Source organism: Strigops habroptila, chromosome 2 (assembly GCF_004027225.2).
Source record: "Strigops habroptila isolate Jane chromosome 2, bStrHab1.2.pri, whole genome shotgun sequence".
Classification (NCBI taxonomy): domain Eukaryota; kingdom Metazoa; phylum Chordata; class Aves; order Psittaciformes; family Psittacidae; genus Strigops; species Strigops habroptila.
In genome coordinates this window covers 79,333,575-79,354,673 of record NC_044278.2, presented here as the reverse complement: position 1 = coordinate 79,354,673, position 21,099 = coordinate 79,333,575, and the positions used below count along the sequence as shown (strand labels likewise).

At 36.4% G+C, this 21,099-nt stretch overlaps 1 protein-coding gene and 1 long non-coding RNA gene across 13 annotated transcripts in view; both read right to left on the bottom strand.

Moving 5' to 3' along the window:
* Window positions 1-12,346: 12,346 nt before the first annotated feature.
* LOC115602120 lies at window positions 12,347-15,688 on the bottom strand. The gene is made up of 3 exons (XR_003989606.1): window positions 15,676-15,688; window positions 15,311-15,315; window positions 12,347-12,854 (listed from the first exon to the last, which is right to left on the bottom strand). It is a non-coding gene; the product is annotated as an uncharacterized LOC115602120 (long non-coding RNA).
* A 1,011-nt stretch (window positions 15,689-16,699) lies between these two features.
* The window catches only part of RBM26 (RNA binding motif protein 26), a 53,353-nt gene continuing 48,953 nt past the window's right edge, over window positions 16,700-21,099 (bottom strand). For all 12 annotated transcript variants that reach the window (XM_030472804.2, XM_030472875.2, XM_030472842.2 and 9 more), the window contains one exon: window positions 16,700-17,466. In XM_030472804.2, coding sequence (XP_030328664.1) covers window positions 17,377-17,466 — 90 coding nt within the window. In that variant the 3' untranslated portion in view covers window positions 16,700-17,376. The remainder of the gene's footprint in view (window positions 17,467-21,099) is intronic.

Sequence of the window (21,099 nt, the reverse complement as noted above, 5' to 3'; positions counted from 1 at the left end):
ATGATCATAATAGTCCCATTTGGCCTTACGATCTATGAATTTCCAAGAGTTATAGGTATAGTTTAAGTGCACCCTCAGCATGAGTTGCCTTATTATTTAGCAGAAAGGGGGAAAAAGTAACATTGTTCATGCTTATACTGTAATGCAGTAGGTCAACACACATTTTACCCACAGGGTAAATAAGTTTTCTTTTTTTATATAAAACGAACAGGCAATTTAGCATATGTCTTTCTTTGCATATACCTACAGACCATGGCGATGTGTATCTTTTCTGTGCGTGCTTATTCTTTTCATTTAACTATAGTCGAGAGCTAAGCTCATGGGAAGGGGGTCAGCTTTGTATAATAAAACACATAGGGAGAGATGGACCAGTTGTCTCTCTTACATGCTGATGAAGTTACTTGCAATCTAAAGCAAAACAAAAAGCAAATTAATGGAATTTTGTTTATTCTAACATCCAACCTAAGAGACTGAGCTGAGGAGAAACCTTTATTTACCCAAGCAGACCTGGGAAAATGAGAAAATCCCCATGAATTACAAAAAGGTACTTACAGAAGCACAGGAGACTGGTTTTAATCAAACATCAATAGATATCTAGTTGAAGGATAAATGGAAAGTGTACATTTTATTAGAGCTGAGGGAATATGGCAAAACATTTTCCATTAGCACTTGTTCAAAATTTTAGACACATTTCTTGCCCTTGCTCTGTTATGTTTCTTTGACTTGCCCAGCAAAACATTTTATGGATAAGGATATTGAAGGATGTAGAACTTGAAGAAATTTTGCAATGTAATTTCTGAAATTATAAATCAGTCATTTACATCAATAACCCAGTTTGGAGAACTGCATGTTCACATTTGCTTAGGAGACAGATCAGCTTAATGAAGAAAGTTTAGAATTTAATCGCCTTTTTAAAAAACTGCCTTTAAGTTCTGCTATCACAAGTATTCTGACTACAAAACTTACCCTGAGAGCCAATATTTTGATTTGTGGCTCTTGTAGTTGTTCCCTTCCATTCTCGTTTTCTTGCACTACTTCAGAATAAATCTAACAATACACGTAACTAAGTTTAGAGAGGTAAAGGAGGAAAAACAAGGGATAAGGATTTTTTTTGTAATGAATGAAAAAATTCCAGGATTAACAATAAAATTTCCATGTTGCAGTAAGCTAAATTAGAAAAGAAAACAATAAATTAATGCCCTTTTTTCTTGTTAAAATCTGAGAAAAGGCAGAGGACAGAATCTTACTCACAAGCATAATTCTTCCTAAGACTGATATGGTGCATGAGCCTAAATATTTAATTCAGTTCTACCAGCTTCAGTATCTGTATGAGATTTCTAGATCATATCATTGCATGCTAAGAAGAGATAAAAATTTATCAATAGATATTAATCCTGGTGTTGAAGAACAGGATAACTAATGGATTTTTATTGTTCTCTTTCTATGAAGAAAATGGATTTTGAAAATTGTACCTATTTTCTTGGGTAGATAAATCTTCTTCTGCCTCTTTGATCACACAGATATCTCAGGACATTTCAGCTGTCAGGATGTATTTTTACAAGTGGGAGAAGCTGGGAGGGAATATTAGATTCTTTATGGAACATCTTGTTGAAGGTTACTCAGAATAACCTAAAAGATGTAACAACATTCTGGAAATCTCCAGGCCATATTTTTGGTCTGGACCAAGAGCTGCTGCTTCATTGATTTTCAGAATCAAACCTGTTGGCAATGGCAGCATTAGCTTCAGTTTGTCAAGTACAGAATGAAGTTTTTTGTTAGCTAACTCATTTCTTGAATTGCTGTTGCTCCTCAGTTTGGTGCTGTGCGCCTGACATGCTAATGAATAGTATCTTCCAAACATGTCTGTATCTCTCTTTTCCAAATACTTTATTTTGTAAATATGATTTGTGTATTTAGTGCAATTCATTGGCAAACTCAAGAAAGAAGAGAGGAAAGAAGGTCAACTTTGGAAAACTGTTAATGAGGAAGGACATAAAATAGTATGATGTGAAGGAAGGATAAGAAAAAGGAAACTGATAGTATTCTAGTGATCACAAACAAGCAAAATGTAGTGAGCATAGAGTACAGCATGAGTTATTTCTCCAGCTGCATTTTTAATGAGAGTAGATTTCAGTCATAAAAATGAGGAAAAGAGCAAAATTTAATGGAGAAGGACAGTGATCTCCAATACACTGAGCTGTGAATGTTAATATCTTAAATTGCTGCAGTTAAATGCATCAGTCTTCATCAAAGCCCTTCAGCCTGTTTAGCCTAGTAAAATGAAGGCTGCAATGACATGGCTCATGAACATATCAAGGAAGTAAACATCACGAAGGCGGAACAGCTATTTAAAACAAAGGACAGCTCACCATAGTTAACCTGGAGGTAAGTCCGTTTAGGTGACAAATTATATCATTCTCAATAAACAAAAAAAATAATGCCTTTTTTGGTGTACAACCTACCCGGAGAAATGTATCAAAATGTCCTACAGTTTTAAGATACATCTTGATGAGTTTATGAAATGGCCTACCCCTGTTATCAGTGAACTCAACTTGACATGAAGGTCACTTCGGGGGTTTTTTCCCCTTCACCAACAGAATGAAATGAGATTATAAAAAGGATTTTAAGCAAAATGTTTACAGTTTGGTTTTGGTTTGGGTTTTTTGGGGTTTTTTTTAATTTTATTTTTTAAGTATATTTCAGTCATATCTGCTGACAAATTATTATATTAATTTGAAAACTTTTATTTTGTTATTTTAGAACTGCTAGAAAAATATTGTTTGTACACATCTAAATATCAGCTTTTCTCATCAAGTTTTTTATAGATGCTTTAAATGACCTTGGTAGATTTGTATCCACTATGCCTATGTTATCATCTACCTTCTTAAATGACAATATATGGGCATTCAGGGTACAATCAGTGCTGATACCAAAGGGGTGGATGATTTGGATAGGTAGATGTTTTTTAGGTTGGTTTTTTTTTTTGCATTTTTGTATAGATAATTGTTTGGCTGAACCTCGTCTCCCTTCACAAAAAACAACATGACATTCAACTGTTTTAATTGGTTAGCTTTTGCTATACATTAGAAGAAGCAACATGTAACTTATACAGATAAGAGAAGAAGATACGAAATAGAAGCATGACATCACTTGTAGGTACCTTTGGAAAACTAAATCAAACCCCAGAGTTTTAAAAAATTGTAATAATTTGAACAGTACTCCATCCATGAGCTTTCAGTGCCAGTTCAAAAATAGGTCTTAATTTCAAATGAATACAAGCACCTCTGTAATAGGCTGCCACAAAATACCTAGCAGTAAGAATGTATTTTATTTACTGTTCCTTTTTGAGAAGAAAATCTTAGTCTTCATTTTGAGATAATATATGTTTCTCCAATATAGATAATCAAAAGCAAAGACATTTTCAGGATTTACAGGAGGACAAGCTAAAATGGTGAAATGCAAAGGCATATACCAGTAATAGACTGCAAAATCAATTTAAGAAGTGCAACTGCAGTTGTCTTTCCCAGGTTTTTAATTATGTGTTTGTTTGCCATGGTGGCCTAATTTAGTCAAGCAGATGAGCCAACATTAAAAGCTGGTAGGAGAGGTAAGTAATCCCCAGGGTGGGCTGCTTGTGTAGAGAGTTTAAAAGCTACATGTACAGAAGCAGAAGCCAAGGCAAATTTGAGAAGGGGGTCCACATGATAAACAGTGAAAAGCCGGCAAATCAAATTTTTCACAATTAGTTGAACAACAACTGTGACAGGTTCAGCGCTTAGCATTTTCATTTGTGTGCTCAAATTTGGTTATCTGTCCTCTTTTATGCAAATGTGATGTGACAGGAGAAGCTGGGAGCACTCAAGCAGGCCGATCACTCACAACAGGAGCTAGGTCTGTACAACTGAGAGGCCTGGATTAAATGGACTGAGTGCTGATGGATAAATGACATAACCCAGGCTGAAAGCCTCAGGAAGTGATTTAGAACTTCCACAAGATGATGCCCGGAACATAAATTGTACTTTATCCTCAAATGTAAAAATAGAGGGGAGAAAAACATCAGCTTCTGCTAGTAAATAACCATGCTTATAATCTCACTAAATCCAACATGCTTGTTGCCTACTAAAATATAAAAGTTAGGAAAACTATGTCTAATAATTGTTTATGCACCACCATGTAACTATACAACTCACTGTGGTGTTTTTGTGCCTACATGGGAGACTTGGAAAGCTGATGAGGCAATTAAAGCATTCACTCTACTTCGACAGACAGGAGCATGGCTGGTGAAATACGTGTACAAACACAAAGTATTTTCACAATGTATGTGCAAGTAATCTGGGAACAAAAATTATCTGGTCAGACAATTCTATCCTGCTGCAGAAGATACAGTAATTAAAGTGATATATTGTGCTAGAAAGCGTACTTGCACATGAAGGGCTAAAAGATGAATTATTTGTGTATAGCTCCCCCTTTGTCAGTTTATAGGAAACTGCAATTCTATAGGTAGGCTTGCCAGAAAGGTATCACAGTTTGCCCCTTTGATTACACCATTAGTACTGAATTAATACTTAATACTTAGTGGATCGTTCAAGAGACCTCCAAACCTTGATAAGGTCCTCCTAATGATAGGAAAGTTTGAATATAATGGTCTATGTATATTTCAAGTTTAAGATTTTTATTAATTTCCTTTAATGACGTTTCTTCTAACTCTGTATCTCACAGACCATCATGTGTTTTGCACTTCTCATTAAATCCAATAGTTACTACGGTCTATAAATTTTTGATTGCTAATTGCCATTTCTTTGTACGTTACCTAAAGCACTAGGATTTTTTTTTTTTAAATACCCTTTCTTTTAGTTAGTGACACTTATCACTGGAGAGGATGGATTCCTTGCAGAATGGTGGTGTCAACTGTCATTGCTTTTCCAAACAACAGGTCTTCCTCAAGGCATCTTTGTCTACCAATGGAACTAGATGCCATTATCTGCTGCTGTTGGACAAAGCTTGGCATTCAAACATACTGCACAACTCAGACAACATCTGAATTACTAACCAAACATGCCCAGTATATGTCATGGGCATTGGAACTTCGTTGGTACTAATAAGTTGTTAGGCCTTAGCACCGCAGAGACTTGGATCAGCTATCCCAAGCCAGAGATCATTCCCAGCAGAGAATGTGGATGTGGGTGTCCTGATTTGAAGCCTAATAGCGTGTATGAGAGTTGTTCCATGCCAGTTGGCCTCAGCATCAGAGAACAGTCCCAGCCATGTTTAATTCACTAGTATTGATGTATTCTAAGAGGCTGAGTACCAACATTCAGACAGGGAACAAGACACTGAAATAATCTATGTCTCCAGTGAGTTCTGCTAAAAGCAAAAGCTACAAAGACATACTGAAATGTGATAGTGCCGCATAGGCAGCAGACTAAACCACAGCATGACTGCATGACATCAAGGCATTTGGAAGCCACCACAGCCCACCACCTTGTAAAATCCTCAGGCAAGGTGATACAGGCAGGAGCATTTGCTGTTGCAAGAACATAAATGTGCTTTTGTCACCATTCGATTGTTAGGGTAGAAGTGCAACTTTTAAGCAATCATTTGTCCTTTGTCTCATAAACATTTGGTGTCAAATTCAGAAGGGCCTGAGATACCCACATCATTTAAAATTTTGTTCAGTATCTTTGTAAACAAAACTACAGAATTGATGCTGAGGGTTCCTAACACGTTATTCCCATAACTGCTAAAAAATACTAAACAGAGTGGCTAGGGAAGACTACTCATTTTTTGTTTGGACATTCAGAAGGCGCAAATTGCTGAGTTCATGAAAAGGCAATGTGTATTTTCACAAGTAACAGTAGATATGGCATTTGGGTAACACTATAGATATTTGCATACGTGCTACTGTTCAGTTTTGAGAACTCTTTAAATTGACCAGTGGACCCATGCAGATAGAAGTAGAAAAATACTTTTCACTGTGATTTTTGGACTCCAACAAAGATTTAAGATTATAGTCTACCTTCATATTAGTATTTTCATTTCTAATGTTTTTGATTACCTGATTTTAGAAAGCAGTCATCAAAGCATACATGACCTCTCTCAGATAGGAGAGTACTTTGTATGGCTCCTAATACTTCAAATGTTCAGATCAGTTCCCAGTCTGCTCAGAGAAAGAAGGGCAAGACAGGACCGTTGATTCTTTGGAGAGCTGGAGAGAGAACTGAAAGGAGTTAGGTGCCAAAATGCTTCTAAAGGTTCAACTGACACATGCTCACCTTAAAGGAACTGTAAGAGTTTAGACCTGTAACTTCCAGCTTATTCTGCAGCCATGATGACCAAAGAGGATTCCTTACTCCTATATTACAACAATATCTCATCATCATTCAATTTCCCGTCTGAAATTAAGATCTGCCCATTAAGTTTCTCATGTAACTGCTTCCTAACTTGTTCACTCAGATAACAGGATTAAACGGTTTAAATAACAGGAAAGATCCATTACTACTTGACTTGTTTAAGCTAACCTATCTGACTTGGACAAACAGGTCTGAACACACAAACACTGTCTGACTGGAAAAGTAGTCTTTCAAAGTAGCAAATGACCAATGGCACAGCATACTCTATAAGGAGTCATAACAAGGAACGCTGAATTCTGCAATCCCTAACCCATCCAGAAGGAGTCACTAAGTGAGGTTTCTCTAAAGTGGTATCTTGGATGCTACTTTAAAGTTCCAGATGAAAGCCTCCATGAAAGCACAAGGCACAGAAACACTATTTCTTTGCCCCAGTCTGTGGATTTAGCATTATTTTGCACATCTTTTATTGAAAGTCTTTTCTGTTGTGCAACAAACTAGGCTACCCACAGGTGTGGCAGACAGTGAGTGGATTGCAGGAAAGGAAACATGGAGATAACCAATTGTCTGGTCAAGAACTCAAAACCTCAGCTTCCATCTGCCTTAGTATCTCCTTCCAGCAATTTAATATAGGTAGTTCATTTCACCAACACCCAGAAAACTTGAACAAAACCAGCCTTGACACTAACCTAATCAGAAGTCCTATTGTGCATGGTACATCCTATTCTTATTCCACTTTCTTTGCACCTGCTTGGTTATCTGACTGGCTAAGGTCCCTCAATGTCATCAGGATTGCCTATGTTCCCTTCCAGTGGTTTAGCTCATCTACACAGATCCATTAGTGGCAATAATCTCTTCCTGCTCCAGCCTCGCCTCAGGGCTGTTTTACCCAGCTGGCAAACCCGAGTTCTCCTAGGAAACGAAAGTGCAGGCACTGTGGCTCTGCTGTACAACAATGACTGGGGGAGGAAGCATCTCCTAAGTAGCCTGCTGCTGCTGCATTAGCACTGCATTGACACACAAGCCACACAGCCTTTGACACAGAGCTACTATACTAACAGTAAGCTAAAGGAAGATCCAAAAGGTCTGACAAAATTCTTCCAAGGCTTCTCACACCTTCTTTGGAGGTGATCCTTGATGCATCTGAGAGTGCCTTTTTCCACTACCTCCCATGAGAACCACTGAGGGATAGACCAAAAGGAGCCAGAGCTCCTACAACAAAGTCCGTGTTTATAAGGCTGTTAAAATGACCTTTTTACTGAAATGAGTATAGAGGGTCAGCTGAAATGCAGGGCCATGCAGCTTTCTATTTAGCAGGTCACTGCTGAACCACAAGAAGTCTTTTTTCTGAGGAGCCTGTGCTTATGTTCTCAACCGCTCTTCTAATCTGTCTGTGGAAGCACATCAGCTTCCACATCCTGCTCACTAAGTGCTTTGTTAAATGTTGTTGGAAGCTGAACACATGTAACTGAGAACAGCACAGTGGTGGTATTTCCAGTGGAACTAGCTCTACTGATCCCAGCTCCTCACTCCTGCCCCAACATCCCCTGCCACTGACATCTTTTCAGCCACCCAGTGAAGTAGATTAGGAAGGTAATTCCATTGGACTACTCTGTTTCTAGAACCATAGCCCAGCTCCTCAATTACTATATTATCACACACATGCCTGCTGTGTCAAGCATAAACGATGGGCAGAAGTAACCAGCCAGGGCAGTTTTTTAATGATGCCATGGAATGAGACTATTTATGAGAACATTTTGCACAACTCAGTCCTGGCCATCAAAGAGTTACTACTGCTTTATCTAGAAAATGAGTTCTTGCAAAACACTATAAAGTTTAGTAGTGGGCAGAAATTATTTCACAGAAAGATGCAAAAGCTAAAAGATAGCTCAGTATTTGTTAATTCAGGGTGACTCCAGAGAGCAATTCATAAGCTTCTTAAATTAATATTTTTAAGGCAGTCATAAAATGTGAACTTCAGTAACTGCTACAGCCAATCAAGCTGCCATCAATCCTGCTTTAGACTACTGAAACACTGGTAATTGACACTGGTAAGTCTAACAAAAGCTTATCTACAGATAGTACCATAGCATGATATACCGCCATCTTAAAAATGGCAGTGTAGTAAATGTTACTGTTTAATCTTTTTATTATTTCCGATTCCAGTTTCTAGAACTTATTCTCTATTTCTTCAGTGTTTTCTTGGCAAGCTGCCTTCAAAAAATTCAATATATAGTAAATTTGCAGAGAAGGGCCAGTACAAGAGCAAATACATTAGTATTATCAGTACAGTAAGCATTACAGTAAATGAGGATGGAAAAGAAATAGCACTTACTTTAAACTCACTTGAAAGGATGTTTAGAGATAGTGCAACACAGAAACAGAAGAAACTAACATATTTTAAATTATTTTTAATATTAAAGTTATCAAAACATAATTTAGTGAAGACATACAAATGATATTGTGGGAAGTTCACCAATCCAAAATTGCAAATACAGACAGCATTAACATGTTAAAAGTTAACAAGATCTAATGATGACTTACATTCCTTAATTTTTCCTTATATTTCAACAGGAAAAAAAAGTGCTCTTTTTCATTCTACTATACTGCCAATTATTGACTTAACATTTTAAAAGCAGACAAATTTCCCTCCACCTCCTGAAAGATGCTGAGTAAGTACTCCTGAATATAGCAGCAAAAGAAGTTTTCTATTCTCTCTGTAGAAAGATTAACCCATTTAAAAAGTGTTCCTGTAGGTAAGCAGTTATGGTTCTGTATCCAGGCCCATTCAACCATTGTAATAATGCATGGAAGCAAAGTTTTCAGGTATGAGCAGGTAATATTTCCCTTCATTTTAAGAATTTGCTTGAAAGACAGTCAAAATTTCAGTTACTCAGATAAAGAAAGTCCACCTTTGTGAACATCCGTACTGCACCATTCTATACTGCAGCAAATTTTTCTAAACCTTCTCACTTGCTGCTTACTGGGTATTTCTAATCTTGTGGTCACAATAAAATTGCAGTTCTATTTAAGTTTACACTTCTTCTGTTTTATACAGGACCTATGGACCTATACATGGCCTATGGAGGTGTTTTGAAAACAGCAGAGATGAGTTTAAGATTGTAGAGTTGTGCAAAGAAATAAACAAACAATATCCTACCACTCTTCCCTGGTTTTTAAAGTAAAATATTACCACAGAGAATGTAGATGGAAAAATATAATTAAAAATTGTATCAAAATACATACAAAGATTCTATGTCTTATTTGCTACCAAACTGGTAGAAGTAGCACACGGAGGATATATAATTTTAAACATTATATATTATAATATATATTATATATATTAAATACCTTTCTCAGAGCAGCAATAAGGTAAATGTTACTAATCTATCAGATCTGAATGCAAACCAATAATCGTGGCAAATAAAACCAAGTAAGTTTTTTCAACAGGAATCTCTCTTCTCACAATCACTTCTCACAAGGTTTCCATCTTTAAGTGAACTCAAAGATACCGACTTCTTGGAAGTTTTCCAGCCTTTCATGATGTCTGTCCACAGGTAATGCTATAGCTGCCATCTTGTAAGGAAAGAGAGGGCATAGAATAATCTCCACATAGCTGAATTTGAGAGTTAGGAGTACTGTAACAGAACTTGTCATGCCTCAGCACTTTCTGATATTGCACTAATGACTGAGAGGGAAAACAAAAGAACACAGAACAAGTCACATATGCATCCTGCATGTTGTTGGCCTAAATGTGATTTGTGTGCATGGACGTTACACATTCAGAACTGCACACAGTTCCAAGAGCAGAGAAGCATGGGCTACCAGTAGCTTCCTAATGCACTCAGGCAAGATAGTAACAGACAGTATATAGGACGTATGAGGATGAGCAAGTATTACATATCGTAGTTGAAAAATTGCTTTGTGTACTTACACTGCACCAGTTGGGGGAGCTACAGTAGTAATTATTTGATGTATTTAATGCGAGTCTACTATAAAGCAAAGATAACTGGCTATAGTGGTGAAATTTCTTCATATCGTGTTAAGCTGGCAATTTCTTTTATAGTTTGTATAAGAAATGTAATATCATCTGCCATTTCTGCCTCCCCCCATTCTCCAGCAGTAAGTTTTAGCTTTCAACTCACTGCATATGTGCCATTCTGGAGCACAAACACATGCTTAAAAGATTCATTCTTATGAAAAGCTTTGACAAACAGGATGGAGCTACCCAAAGTTTTCTATAACTTCAACTGTAATCTATCAAAAACTAATTCAACTCCCAGAGTAGAAAAGAAGATGGATATATGCCTCCTGCAAGACAGAAATGTTCTTCTGTTTTATTCAGATTTAAACACCTGGAGTCATGTTTTATCATTGGTACCTAAATCCAAAGAGAGGTACTTTGTTACAGTTCACAGAAATAGAATTCTTGCTGACATAGTAGAGATGTATACAGGTTTCTGCAAGAAATACAAATATTAGTATGAGAACTGAAACAGGAAAAATGTCACAGAAGTGTTGAAATGAGAGCAAATTACTTCCAGTTGTTGTGTTTCACTTGTGTAGCCATAGCGCCCTCTAGCAGCCGAAAGAGAAAACACGGGGTTTTATCCCAAATAAAAAAAAAATAAAATTACACGAAATCAGAACTGTCTTTTTTTTTTTTTTTTTTTTGAGCAGAGAAAGGACGGTTTGCAAATGTGAGGGAGAACATTTCTTCATGTTAAAACAAAGTACATTAATGGAAAGGGCACTCGCCTCAGCTTTTATGCAGCACAGTTCTGCAGAACTGGGAAGCTTTATAAAATGAGAGGTATTTTCTCATACCCTTAAGGCATTTCTGTGCTTCTGTAGATCTCCCCTACACTACACATGCATTAACAGCATGCACACGATTTTGGCAAAAGGATATAGATTTTTACATGCATAGATCAACATACATTTCTGTGAAATCTGTTTTCTCTGCAAGGATGAAACATTTTGGCTCACACATCTTTATTGCACAAAATTCTGCGCAAGATGAAGACTAAATTATGACCTTTAAAACCTAGGAAACTTTTCTCCTTTCCCTAGAGAGCAAATTATTGTACAGAGAGAAGAGTTAGTGTGCCTTAGAGCTGGGAAATATTCTGTCTAGCTGCAGATCATTAGGAAAACATTTGGAGAAGTTACTGTTTCTTTCTCCCTTTACATTTAAAAGAACACTAAGCCTAAGAAGCAGAAGTCATTCTTTAGCAACTGGGAAACGGTCATCTGCCCTGTTTGAGTTTTGAGGCCTGTAAATAACATTTGCAATTTGAAATAATCTCTATAGCTTGTCAGGATGAACTGTAAGTACCAGTTTGCTTCCCTATTCCCTTTTCCTTTTTAAAGAAAAGTATATGCTGGATAATATAAAAAGATCTGAACTTCTAAAGAAAAATTTTACCCATCAAATCGTTACCAAAAAGACTTATGTGAAACTGCAACAGAGTAAAACAGATAAAAGTAAAAATACAATTTTACCCTCTCTGCATCCAAAAGGTCAAAAAAAGCCTACTGCAGACATTTCTCAGAAAAACAAAATTTGAAGAGTACATGCTTCAATTTTTTTTCTCCCAGTTGCCAACAGGGAAACACTAAAATACAGTTCATCAAGTAGCACAGACAGATTTGCTGAATGTGGTATTTCAGTCTTTGTCAGAGAAAGGTGAGAAACTGAATTAGTCAGTTGTGCTAACAAAGCAGGAAGAATCTTGGAATTCAAGAATTCAAACTGTAATATCAAAATCATCATAAAATACCAGGGAGTCAGATGAGATGATTTTCAAAGACATCAACTGGTCTCAGGATTGCAAGCTTACTGCAAGAAGAAGAAGAAAAAAATTAAATTCAACTTCACTCACATGGACAAAGTACCATCATTCAGATAAGCTTTAGCATTAACACATATAGAAGGATTTTACAAATAATGATCCATTAGGGATAAAAAAAAAAAAAAAAAAAAAAACCCCAAACAAATTTCTTGTGCAGTATGTTCTTGGAAGCCTTCTCATTAGTGTTCCAATTAGATCTGAAGAAAATTTAAATAAAAGACCAAAACCACCAGTCTATTTTTGTTGCAAGTATTTTTGATGTCTACAGATTTAAAACATGGTTCAGAATAAAACATGTAAAGGCATATTAAAACAAAAATGAAAGTAATTATTTTATAAAACTACAGTATTTAGGCAACTGCGTGACAAGCACATCAGTGTGTTTATAAAGGTCTACATGAGTTCACAAAAACTAAGCACTCACTTTCACCAAGGATCAGTTTAGAGCTATATCAGCTCAACCGAAAAACATGGGGGTTTTTTATATCTTGAAAAATAGCTTCTACTTTGTCTGACTTAAAGAGGTTCAGATGAAAGCAATCAAGTGCTCTAACATCAGTACAACCAGTACAACAGCCCACTCAGAACAGCATGATGAACAATAAAAATTGTTCAGCTTTTCATACTTAATTACTTTGGTTTTCCTCAAATTCTCTTCTATTTGTTCCAGTTGTTCTAATCTTAATGTGTTGCTGGTAACAAGTTGCTAATTGTAACTTGTTAATTGGAATAAAAGGTAAACAATATTGGACTAAAACTGACTATATCTTCTCTAGTTGCAACATAAAAACCCCGATGTTGAATTACAGTAAATGAGGTGCTTCACTGGAGCTTCACCCCTTTATGTTACTTTGTGTATTGGTACAACAGTAGTATGTGACTGGTAGAAGGGAAAAAAAAGAAATTGCCCTGTCCCTCCCCATCTATTTTTGCTGAGACCTACTAGTTCACAGATTGGTTAAAAAAAATACAGGGAACATCCCAAATAACTTTAATCAAAACCAGATTATTGTGCATCTTTCTGTGCTCTTTTATGCTCATGATATAACTGACAATAATAAATTAACCATTCTAACTACAAACCCATCAAATAAATGTACTGTTATTAAAAGTTATCCAAGGGCTGACAAAAATACTAAGCTTAAGACAGTTTGGGGACCTCTTCAGACGGTCAACAACAAAATCAGGTATTTAAAATCAAGTACAATCATGCTAAGCTGTTCTCAGATACTGAAATCACCTGGATAATATTTTTTGACTCCTTTTCTAGTTGATGAATAGAGATTGTGTTCAGAGTGTGGTTTAGAACAGAAACCTATCTTAAGTGTCTGAAAGTTATACGACTATTTTGCAACAGGTGCTCTTTCTGTTTAAAAAATGGATCTGCTTAGACTTGGTTGTAAAGTAAGCCTTCTACCTTTGCATTTAACTAGTAAATACTGTATTTCTTGTATGGGTTTTCTGATTTGAAATAAGTGAGTTTTAAGCACAGAACGGTTTGGGTTGGAAGGGACCTTAAAGAACAATTAGTTCCAACTCCTCTGCCCTGGGCAGAGACACCTTCTATTAGGCCAGGTTGTTCAAAGCCCCATCCAACCTTGCCTTTAGGAAAAGAACGAATACAAATAGTACTGGCTGTAAGTAATGCTTCAAAAAGGTATTCTTGTTACTTTACTGTTTTGTAAACAGACTGTAATACAGTCTAAATTACTGACTTCCATGGCTTAAAAGTTTTTGTAGTTCAACCAAATATGGTATACTATAATACTGTCATTGAACTAGATGTCAGATCACATTATTCAAGGCCTTTAGCATCTAGCTGGAAAAGAAAATACCTTCTTACGGGTTTACCTTTCCCCCCTCCCCTAGAAATTTTCAACAGCTGTTTGGGGAAAACCAAGGTAACCCCATTGCTGGTGTTCCAGACTAGGAAAATCCATTTGCAGAACTGTTAAAAAAATACAATTTAGGTAATCACTGTGGCAGCATGCTTGGGAATACATTCAGAAGGATCAACTAAGTAAAGAAGGGAATGAAGTCAGCGGGATGTTTGGTTTGTTGATTCAAACAAGGAAGGATGCTGCTCCAGGTGACAACAGATTTCACCAAAGGCTATGCTAGTAAGGACCTGACTGAACTGAAATGACAAGAAGCTGGCTAAGGCAGTAGCAAAAAAATGGAGCAGAGCGCAGAGCTAGAGAAGGAATACAGGGACAGAGCAAGCTGAAAAGGAATCAAATCAAGAAAGTAATTTGATAATGACAGAAATATGTACAGAATCCACTTAGATTGCAACTGGGACTCCATTTCTGATGCTGAATGGCATACAATTACAGATTGGTTTCAACTGAAACAAATATTTGGGGTTGCTTTTAAAGCAAGAGTAAACCAACCCATTCTGACCCAGGTGGTTTTCCATAATTCAGTGCCACAAGGTAACAGCAGGGGACAAAATGCACCAGTAAAAACTCCCTGACACCTTTTATTGACAGAAGTTTGAGGGAAGAAGGCGGTAAAAACAATTTTAAAAGATTTCATCCCCTTACAGGTAGACCAGGGTGCAAACAGTTATTAATGAATGAATCTTGCATGGTTGCATTACCAGGCTGAATTCAAAACAAGCAGGCAAACTTGGAATACCAATTTTAAAATTATGTGATACAGCAATTTCAGATGATTCATAAGAAACATCCCTGTAAAGAACACACTAATAGTTGTCATTAGCTTGTGTTGATTGACTGCAGCAAAAAGGCAGGATTGAACACCGGACAAAGCACGCCAGCAGTCTGTAGGCAGCATGCACAGTCCTTTCCTGTGCTGTACCTGTTCTGTAAGACACACAAAAAACCTTCGACCTCCCCAGCTGTTAATCTGGCACCTTTCAGATGCACTGAATTATTAAAAAAGAAAAGTAAGAAAGCTTGTACTTAATTCAGTGAACTAGAACAGCTCATTCAGAGCACTGGATAAAAAGGTTCTTAAAATATTTTATTTTACCTGAAATTCAGTGTAAGAGGAAGTCAATTTCCCAAATACAATTCCTTATGGCAGGATCTAGAATGTACTGTAAACAAGCATGGCAGTCAACTGTGAAATTTCAATGTGAACTAAGACTATACAAAAACATAAATGCACATTTTTGCAACAAGATATGCACATACACAGGGACTTAGGGAAAAGGACACCGATGAAATGAAAATGAAATGAATGAAAAAATGAAAAACCGAAAATCCCTAAAACCAAATGAAAACAACAAAACCAAAACACAACAAAGAAAAACCCCACAAAAAAACCCAACAAACAAAAAACCTGACAAACAACCCAAACCAAACAACACACTCCCCCCTGATACACACACACACACCAGAAAGCCCCAAACGAGGATCCAGGTGTCAAAACTCCCTCAAATAACTGAAAAGCACAGAACAAAAATTCTACAGCTAGAGCAATTCTCTCTAGGATACTACTCCTACTTTCCTCCATTCCCATTTCGGCTTTAAAAAAAAAAAAAAAAAAAAAAAAAAAAAAAAAAAAGACATTATCTGAGACTTAAAAAAAAAAAAAGAGTGTATATATATATATACATACACTGTTAACTGAAGCACTATCCTCTGCATCTATTTGTTAAATTAAATAGTGGGTTTATGCTGTTCTCATTAATGAGTTAATAGGGAAAAGAACCCCTGCTCCCACCCCCAAAAACCAGAACAAAAATAAACCCCACCACTTTAATACTTACTAAATGGATTGTCTTTTGAAAACAGACCAGCAAAATACTGCTGAATGGGAACAAAATCCTGTCTTTCTAGTGAGAGGGAGCCTTTATTGCCAAGGACTGGGCAGTTCCCCTTCTTAAGGGAAGAATGTTCAGACCTCACAGAACACCCCATTAGAAAGGCCCAGTGAAGTATTTCTGAAAGTAATTCTGTGGAGTATAATAACAATTTTTTGTATGTACATTTTAAAATGGTGAATATACGCTATAGTGTGAACTTAGTATCTGCTGAGTGTTACTTTCAATATAGAAAAAAAGTAATCAGAGCAACACAGGAATAAAAAAGATGCATTAATTTGCATAATCAATTTTTTTTAGAATACCTTTCAAGTATTCCACTTCTCCTAATGAATTTTTCTAAAGTACATTTCAGTACTGCATATATTTCTGTGGGATCAAATTTTCTTCTACAGTTACACAGTGCAGGGATACAGAATAAATTCCTTATTGTTGGAATATTATTCTATTTAGTGTTTGACTCGAATCAAACAGTTTAAAATTCAGAAGACATCCAAAAGCTTTTATGCAGAGTACACCTGTGTGTTAATGTAAATGAAACACCATTATGTTGAGTTTTTTTTTTTTATATTCAATACTATTTTAAGGTAAGTGATAGTGATTAGAGCTCCTTTTGTGAATATGGGGGTGGGGGTTGCCATCTGGAATGGTCTCATTTCTTTTTTTCTTTTTTTTTTTTTTTCTTTTTTTTTTTCTTTTTTCTTTTTGAAGGACCATTGCCTCAGCTTTTTTGGTTATTGCTTTTTTTTTTTTTCTTTTTTTTTTCTTTTTTTTTTTTTTTTAAGACCATTCCATTTCTTTATTTTTTAACATCTTAAAGTCATAAGGACTTATATGCAAAGCAGTCATACACTTTATCATTAAAACCCATAGGTAAAATACGTACACAAATCCAACAAAAGGCTAGTACATAGTAAAGCCTAAGCATACTACTATGCAATATTATGAATACATAACTTTAGAGACTTCAGTTTAGTACTGTTATCTATTCATTTCTGAAAACATTCACAAAGATTTTAAATGCAAATTTTCATCCCGTATCTGGAATAGAACAAAAATTATCTATGTTATAACAAGTTCTGGTCATTTGTGTTCGACCAATTCGGTAAATTACAAAGAACCCAAAGAATTCTGTAACTTTCTGTAGAACTATGTAATAAAAACATTGCATATGTTCCTAGTATGATGTCTTTAGCAATCATTTACTGAAATGTAACTCAAACATCAATCTTTCCAAACGTATAACCGACCAGCTGCATTTTAGTCTATATCTGAATCCAACTTCATCACAAAACCCCTTTTAATACAAAGATGCAGAAGTACATTAGGTAATACTAATGCAACACAGGTGCAGCTCTAGCATAGTCATTGATTAGTTGAATCATCTTCTCCATGAACGAGATTCATTTTCCTCCTCCTCTTCATCATCATCTTGAAGCAGCGAGTCATCAACCAAAGATTCTTCCTGAAACTTCAAGAGAAAACAATACTCTGTTACATCAGAAAATGCTAAAGACCAAAAAGCAAAGTACAACTCTGTGACTCTCACAATTTAAAAAGGAACAAATATTTTTAATAGTAAAGCTTTCAAAAAAATACACTCTATGTGTACGTATTATATACATGTATTAATAAATGGCAAATTAAACATGTTTTTTCTTTTCAATGGTCTTCAAAATGACATATGCACCTCATGCTTAAACAGCTCTTTTTTGGCATGTCATTCATGCCCAAGCTGCAATGTTCCCATGGAACTTAAGATGCTATGCTGAAAAGTAATGTTAGTTTTTGCACGTTCACAGTAACTATGCCTCTTTTAATCCAAGATCTTGACCAACCTGTGCCACAGAAAAATAAAAGGCTGAATCTGAGACACTTTGATTATGACAGCTTACACAAGCTTAAAATCAATATAAAGCTTTAAAATATGGGGGCAGGGAGACAGGTATTTACAAAATTTAGACAAACAATATTACTGTATTTTCAATTCCTTTCAGTGACAACATAGTAACTTGATAGACTTCACAAAACCCTGAACATTTCAGGTCAAGAGTTACAGGCTTGAGAGAGGCAAAGTTGAAAAAACCCCAGAAAGAAACAGTGAATTGTATTGATTTTTATTTACATATAGACACAGGGGTATATAAATAAACTATCCCATCTCAGAGCTTTTTTGACACCGCACCTATCACAGCGATTTCTGCACTAGCTAAAGACATCCTAGCTAAAGTAAGGATGTCTTTGCTTAGAAAAATCTCCCAGCTGTTCAGTAAATTATAGCCTTGCTTATTCTTCTTGTCCCAGTGACTGTAGTTTTTTAGCTACAGAATTTCCAAACTCAACAGGAGGCATGAAGGTTGATTTGCGAAGCTAGGAAGCCTTCTGGAAATGTGAGCATCTAGGCTGAAGAAAGCCTAGAACTAAGCCTTCTCTCTTTCCAGCAGGCTCTTTTATAAGAGGCAGAACCCATCATTACTTTTGCCTATGGAAGGTGTATTTTAAAAAGCATCTCTGTTGACACCTGACCTGTCTGTCAGTGTATACTTGGGTACTGTAAACCAGACTCAACCACAGCTTCCTGAGGACTTAGCCTCTTCCCATGATGTCTAGATATCCAGCAGGCCAAAATACGAGAGTGCTGTCAAAAAGGAGGAGTCCTGGGCAGCACACAATGCCAAACTCTACGGTGCACAAGGCCGAGTGGTAGTAGGGATGTTAAAAATCCAAACTTAGAACAACTTCTATATCGGGGAACAACTATAGGGACTTGGATTCCCTGGCCTGGAGAGAAAGTAACAAAGGGAAAGTATAACAGGAGCCTATAATATAAAAAAATAAAAATATGGATTTTTATATATATATAAAAATAATATATTTATATATAAATATATATTTTTATATATATAAAGTGTCTCAGAGAAAGTAAAGAGAATGATTGTCTTGTTGATGCAAGAGCTTGAAAACATCAAAATTAAACATGTAGGTGGCAAGTCCAATATAAAGATACTTGTTCTGGATAGACATAGTTGAACCGAAGCATTCCTGTTGCAGGACACTCTAGAAGCTATTCTGATTTCAAAGAAACCAAACAAAATAATAAAACAAACACCTATCATGGACTTTCAACTACAGAGACACCACATCTCTGACTTAAAAGGTCCCTGAACTGCAAACCGATGATAATTAAAAGCTTCTGTCTACTTAGTGTTTTATACTCTTCCTAGGCATTGGTTGTTGACTCAGTAGAGCCAACTCTTTTGTTAGGCAGTCAGGTGTAGAACATAAAGCATCTAGGCAGATTAGGCGCTTTCATACTTAAGTGGCTACTCAGCAGGGAATTTCTAAAGCATCCAAGTCCAAAACACCTACTTCATATTTTCATAAACAGAGCAGGAGCCCCCTCTACTCTACTCTACTCTCATGAGACCTCACCTCACATGTACCAGAACTTGTGTACAGTTCTGGTGTCCTCAACATGAAAAGGACATGGAGCTGTTGGAGCAAGTCCAGAGGAGGGCCATGAGGATGATAAGGGGGCGGGAGCACCTCCTGTATGAAGACAGGCTGAGAAAGTTGGGGCTGTTCAGCCTGGAGAAGAGAAGCTGCGTGGAGACCTCATAGCAGCCTTCCAGTGTCTGAAGGGGGCCTTATAAGGATGCTGGGGAGGGACTCTAGCGATAGGACAAGGGGTAATGGCTTCAAACTTAAACAGGGGAAGTTTAGGTCAGGTATAAGGAAGAAGTTCTTCACTGTGAGGGTGGTGAGGCACTGGAATGGGTTGCCCAAGGACGTTGTGAATGCTCCACCCCTGGCAGTGTTCAAGGCCAGGCTGGATGGAGTCTTGGGTGACATGGTTTAGTGCGAGGTGTCCCGGTTGGAACTAGATGATGTTAAGGTCCTTTCCAACCCTAACTATTCTATGATTCTATGATTATTAATAATGTCACTCTGCTGAATGATCTAGTTCCCTTTTTGTTTTCCCCTGCCAAACATCAAGGTACTTAGTTTCACTCAAGTCTTAGGCCTGCTACCCCACTTTAGCACAGTATTCCTTAGCTGAACTAAAATGAAGGTTTAGACATGGAAAAATGAAGGAAACCTCTGTCATGTGTTTACAATATCTATTACAAAATGAAGTTAATAAGTAGCATCATGAATTGTAGGCATGCAGAAACTCAAGACATGAGTATGACTGAAATTCAGTCCACTGACTGTAAGAACCTACCCCACCCCCAATCCAGTCCTGCATAAATACCAAGTTTTAAGCAATAAAACTATGTAAAATTTCTTTCATGCAATTGGTTGAGCTTCAATGCATGTACAAAACTTCTTGAACTCATCCATCTGGGACCTGAGGATCATAACATTATACTTCAAATACTAACTTAAACATATGCTAGAAGAAATACAAAGCTCACAGTAGGAAACAATGGCATTAAAACGCAAAATTTCACAAGCGTTATTGAGTAGAAATCTCTCATGTAAAGAAATATGGTGAAGGTTAGGAGGACTAATTCAGTTTGAAAAATTTGAAATAAAATCCAATCTCACTGCAGGAAGAAAACAGGAGAGCTACATGTATTTGGCTTGTTTTGAGAATAGGAAAGGGTCAGGGTTAAATACATCAATCGCATTAAATGAAAAAAAAAAAAAATCTTTTAATGCTGGGCCAAGTAAGAATCAAACAACACTAACAAAAATATAAGCAAACTAACACTTTTCTATTGCACATTTGCTATTGCAAAGGTTTCAGCAAGCAAAAAAATACAAAAGCAATGATCAGCTGGGTTTGTAAGCCAAGATCAACTCCTACACATTTTCCACAAGAATAATTAGCTGAGGAATAACTGTACAAACAGTCCAGAGACAAATAAAACCAGTTAAAGAACAGAATCAGATCTCAAGAAAAGTGTTAGGAAAATAAACGGTCAGGATAAAAACCCATAAACCAACCAAACAATAAAAATAAATACTCTAATAATGAAATTATTTCTTACATAACATTACTACCCCTTTTTACTTCAATTTTGAAAATTTGGAAACTTTTAGATGAGTCCATCAATTTATGAATTACAGAAAACAGTCCCATGCAGTCTTTTCCCTG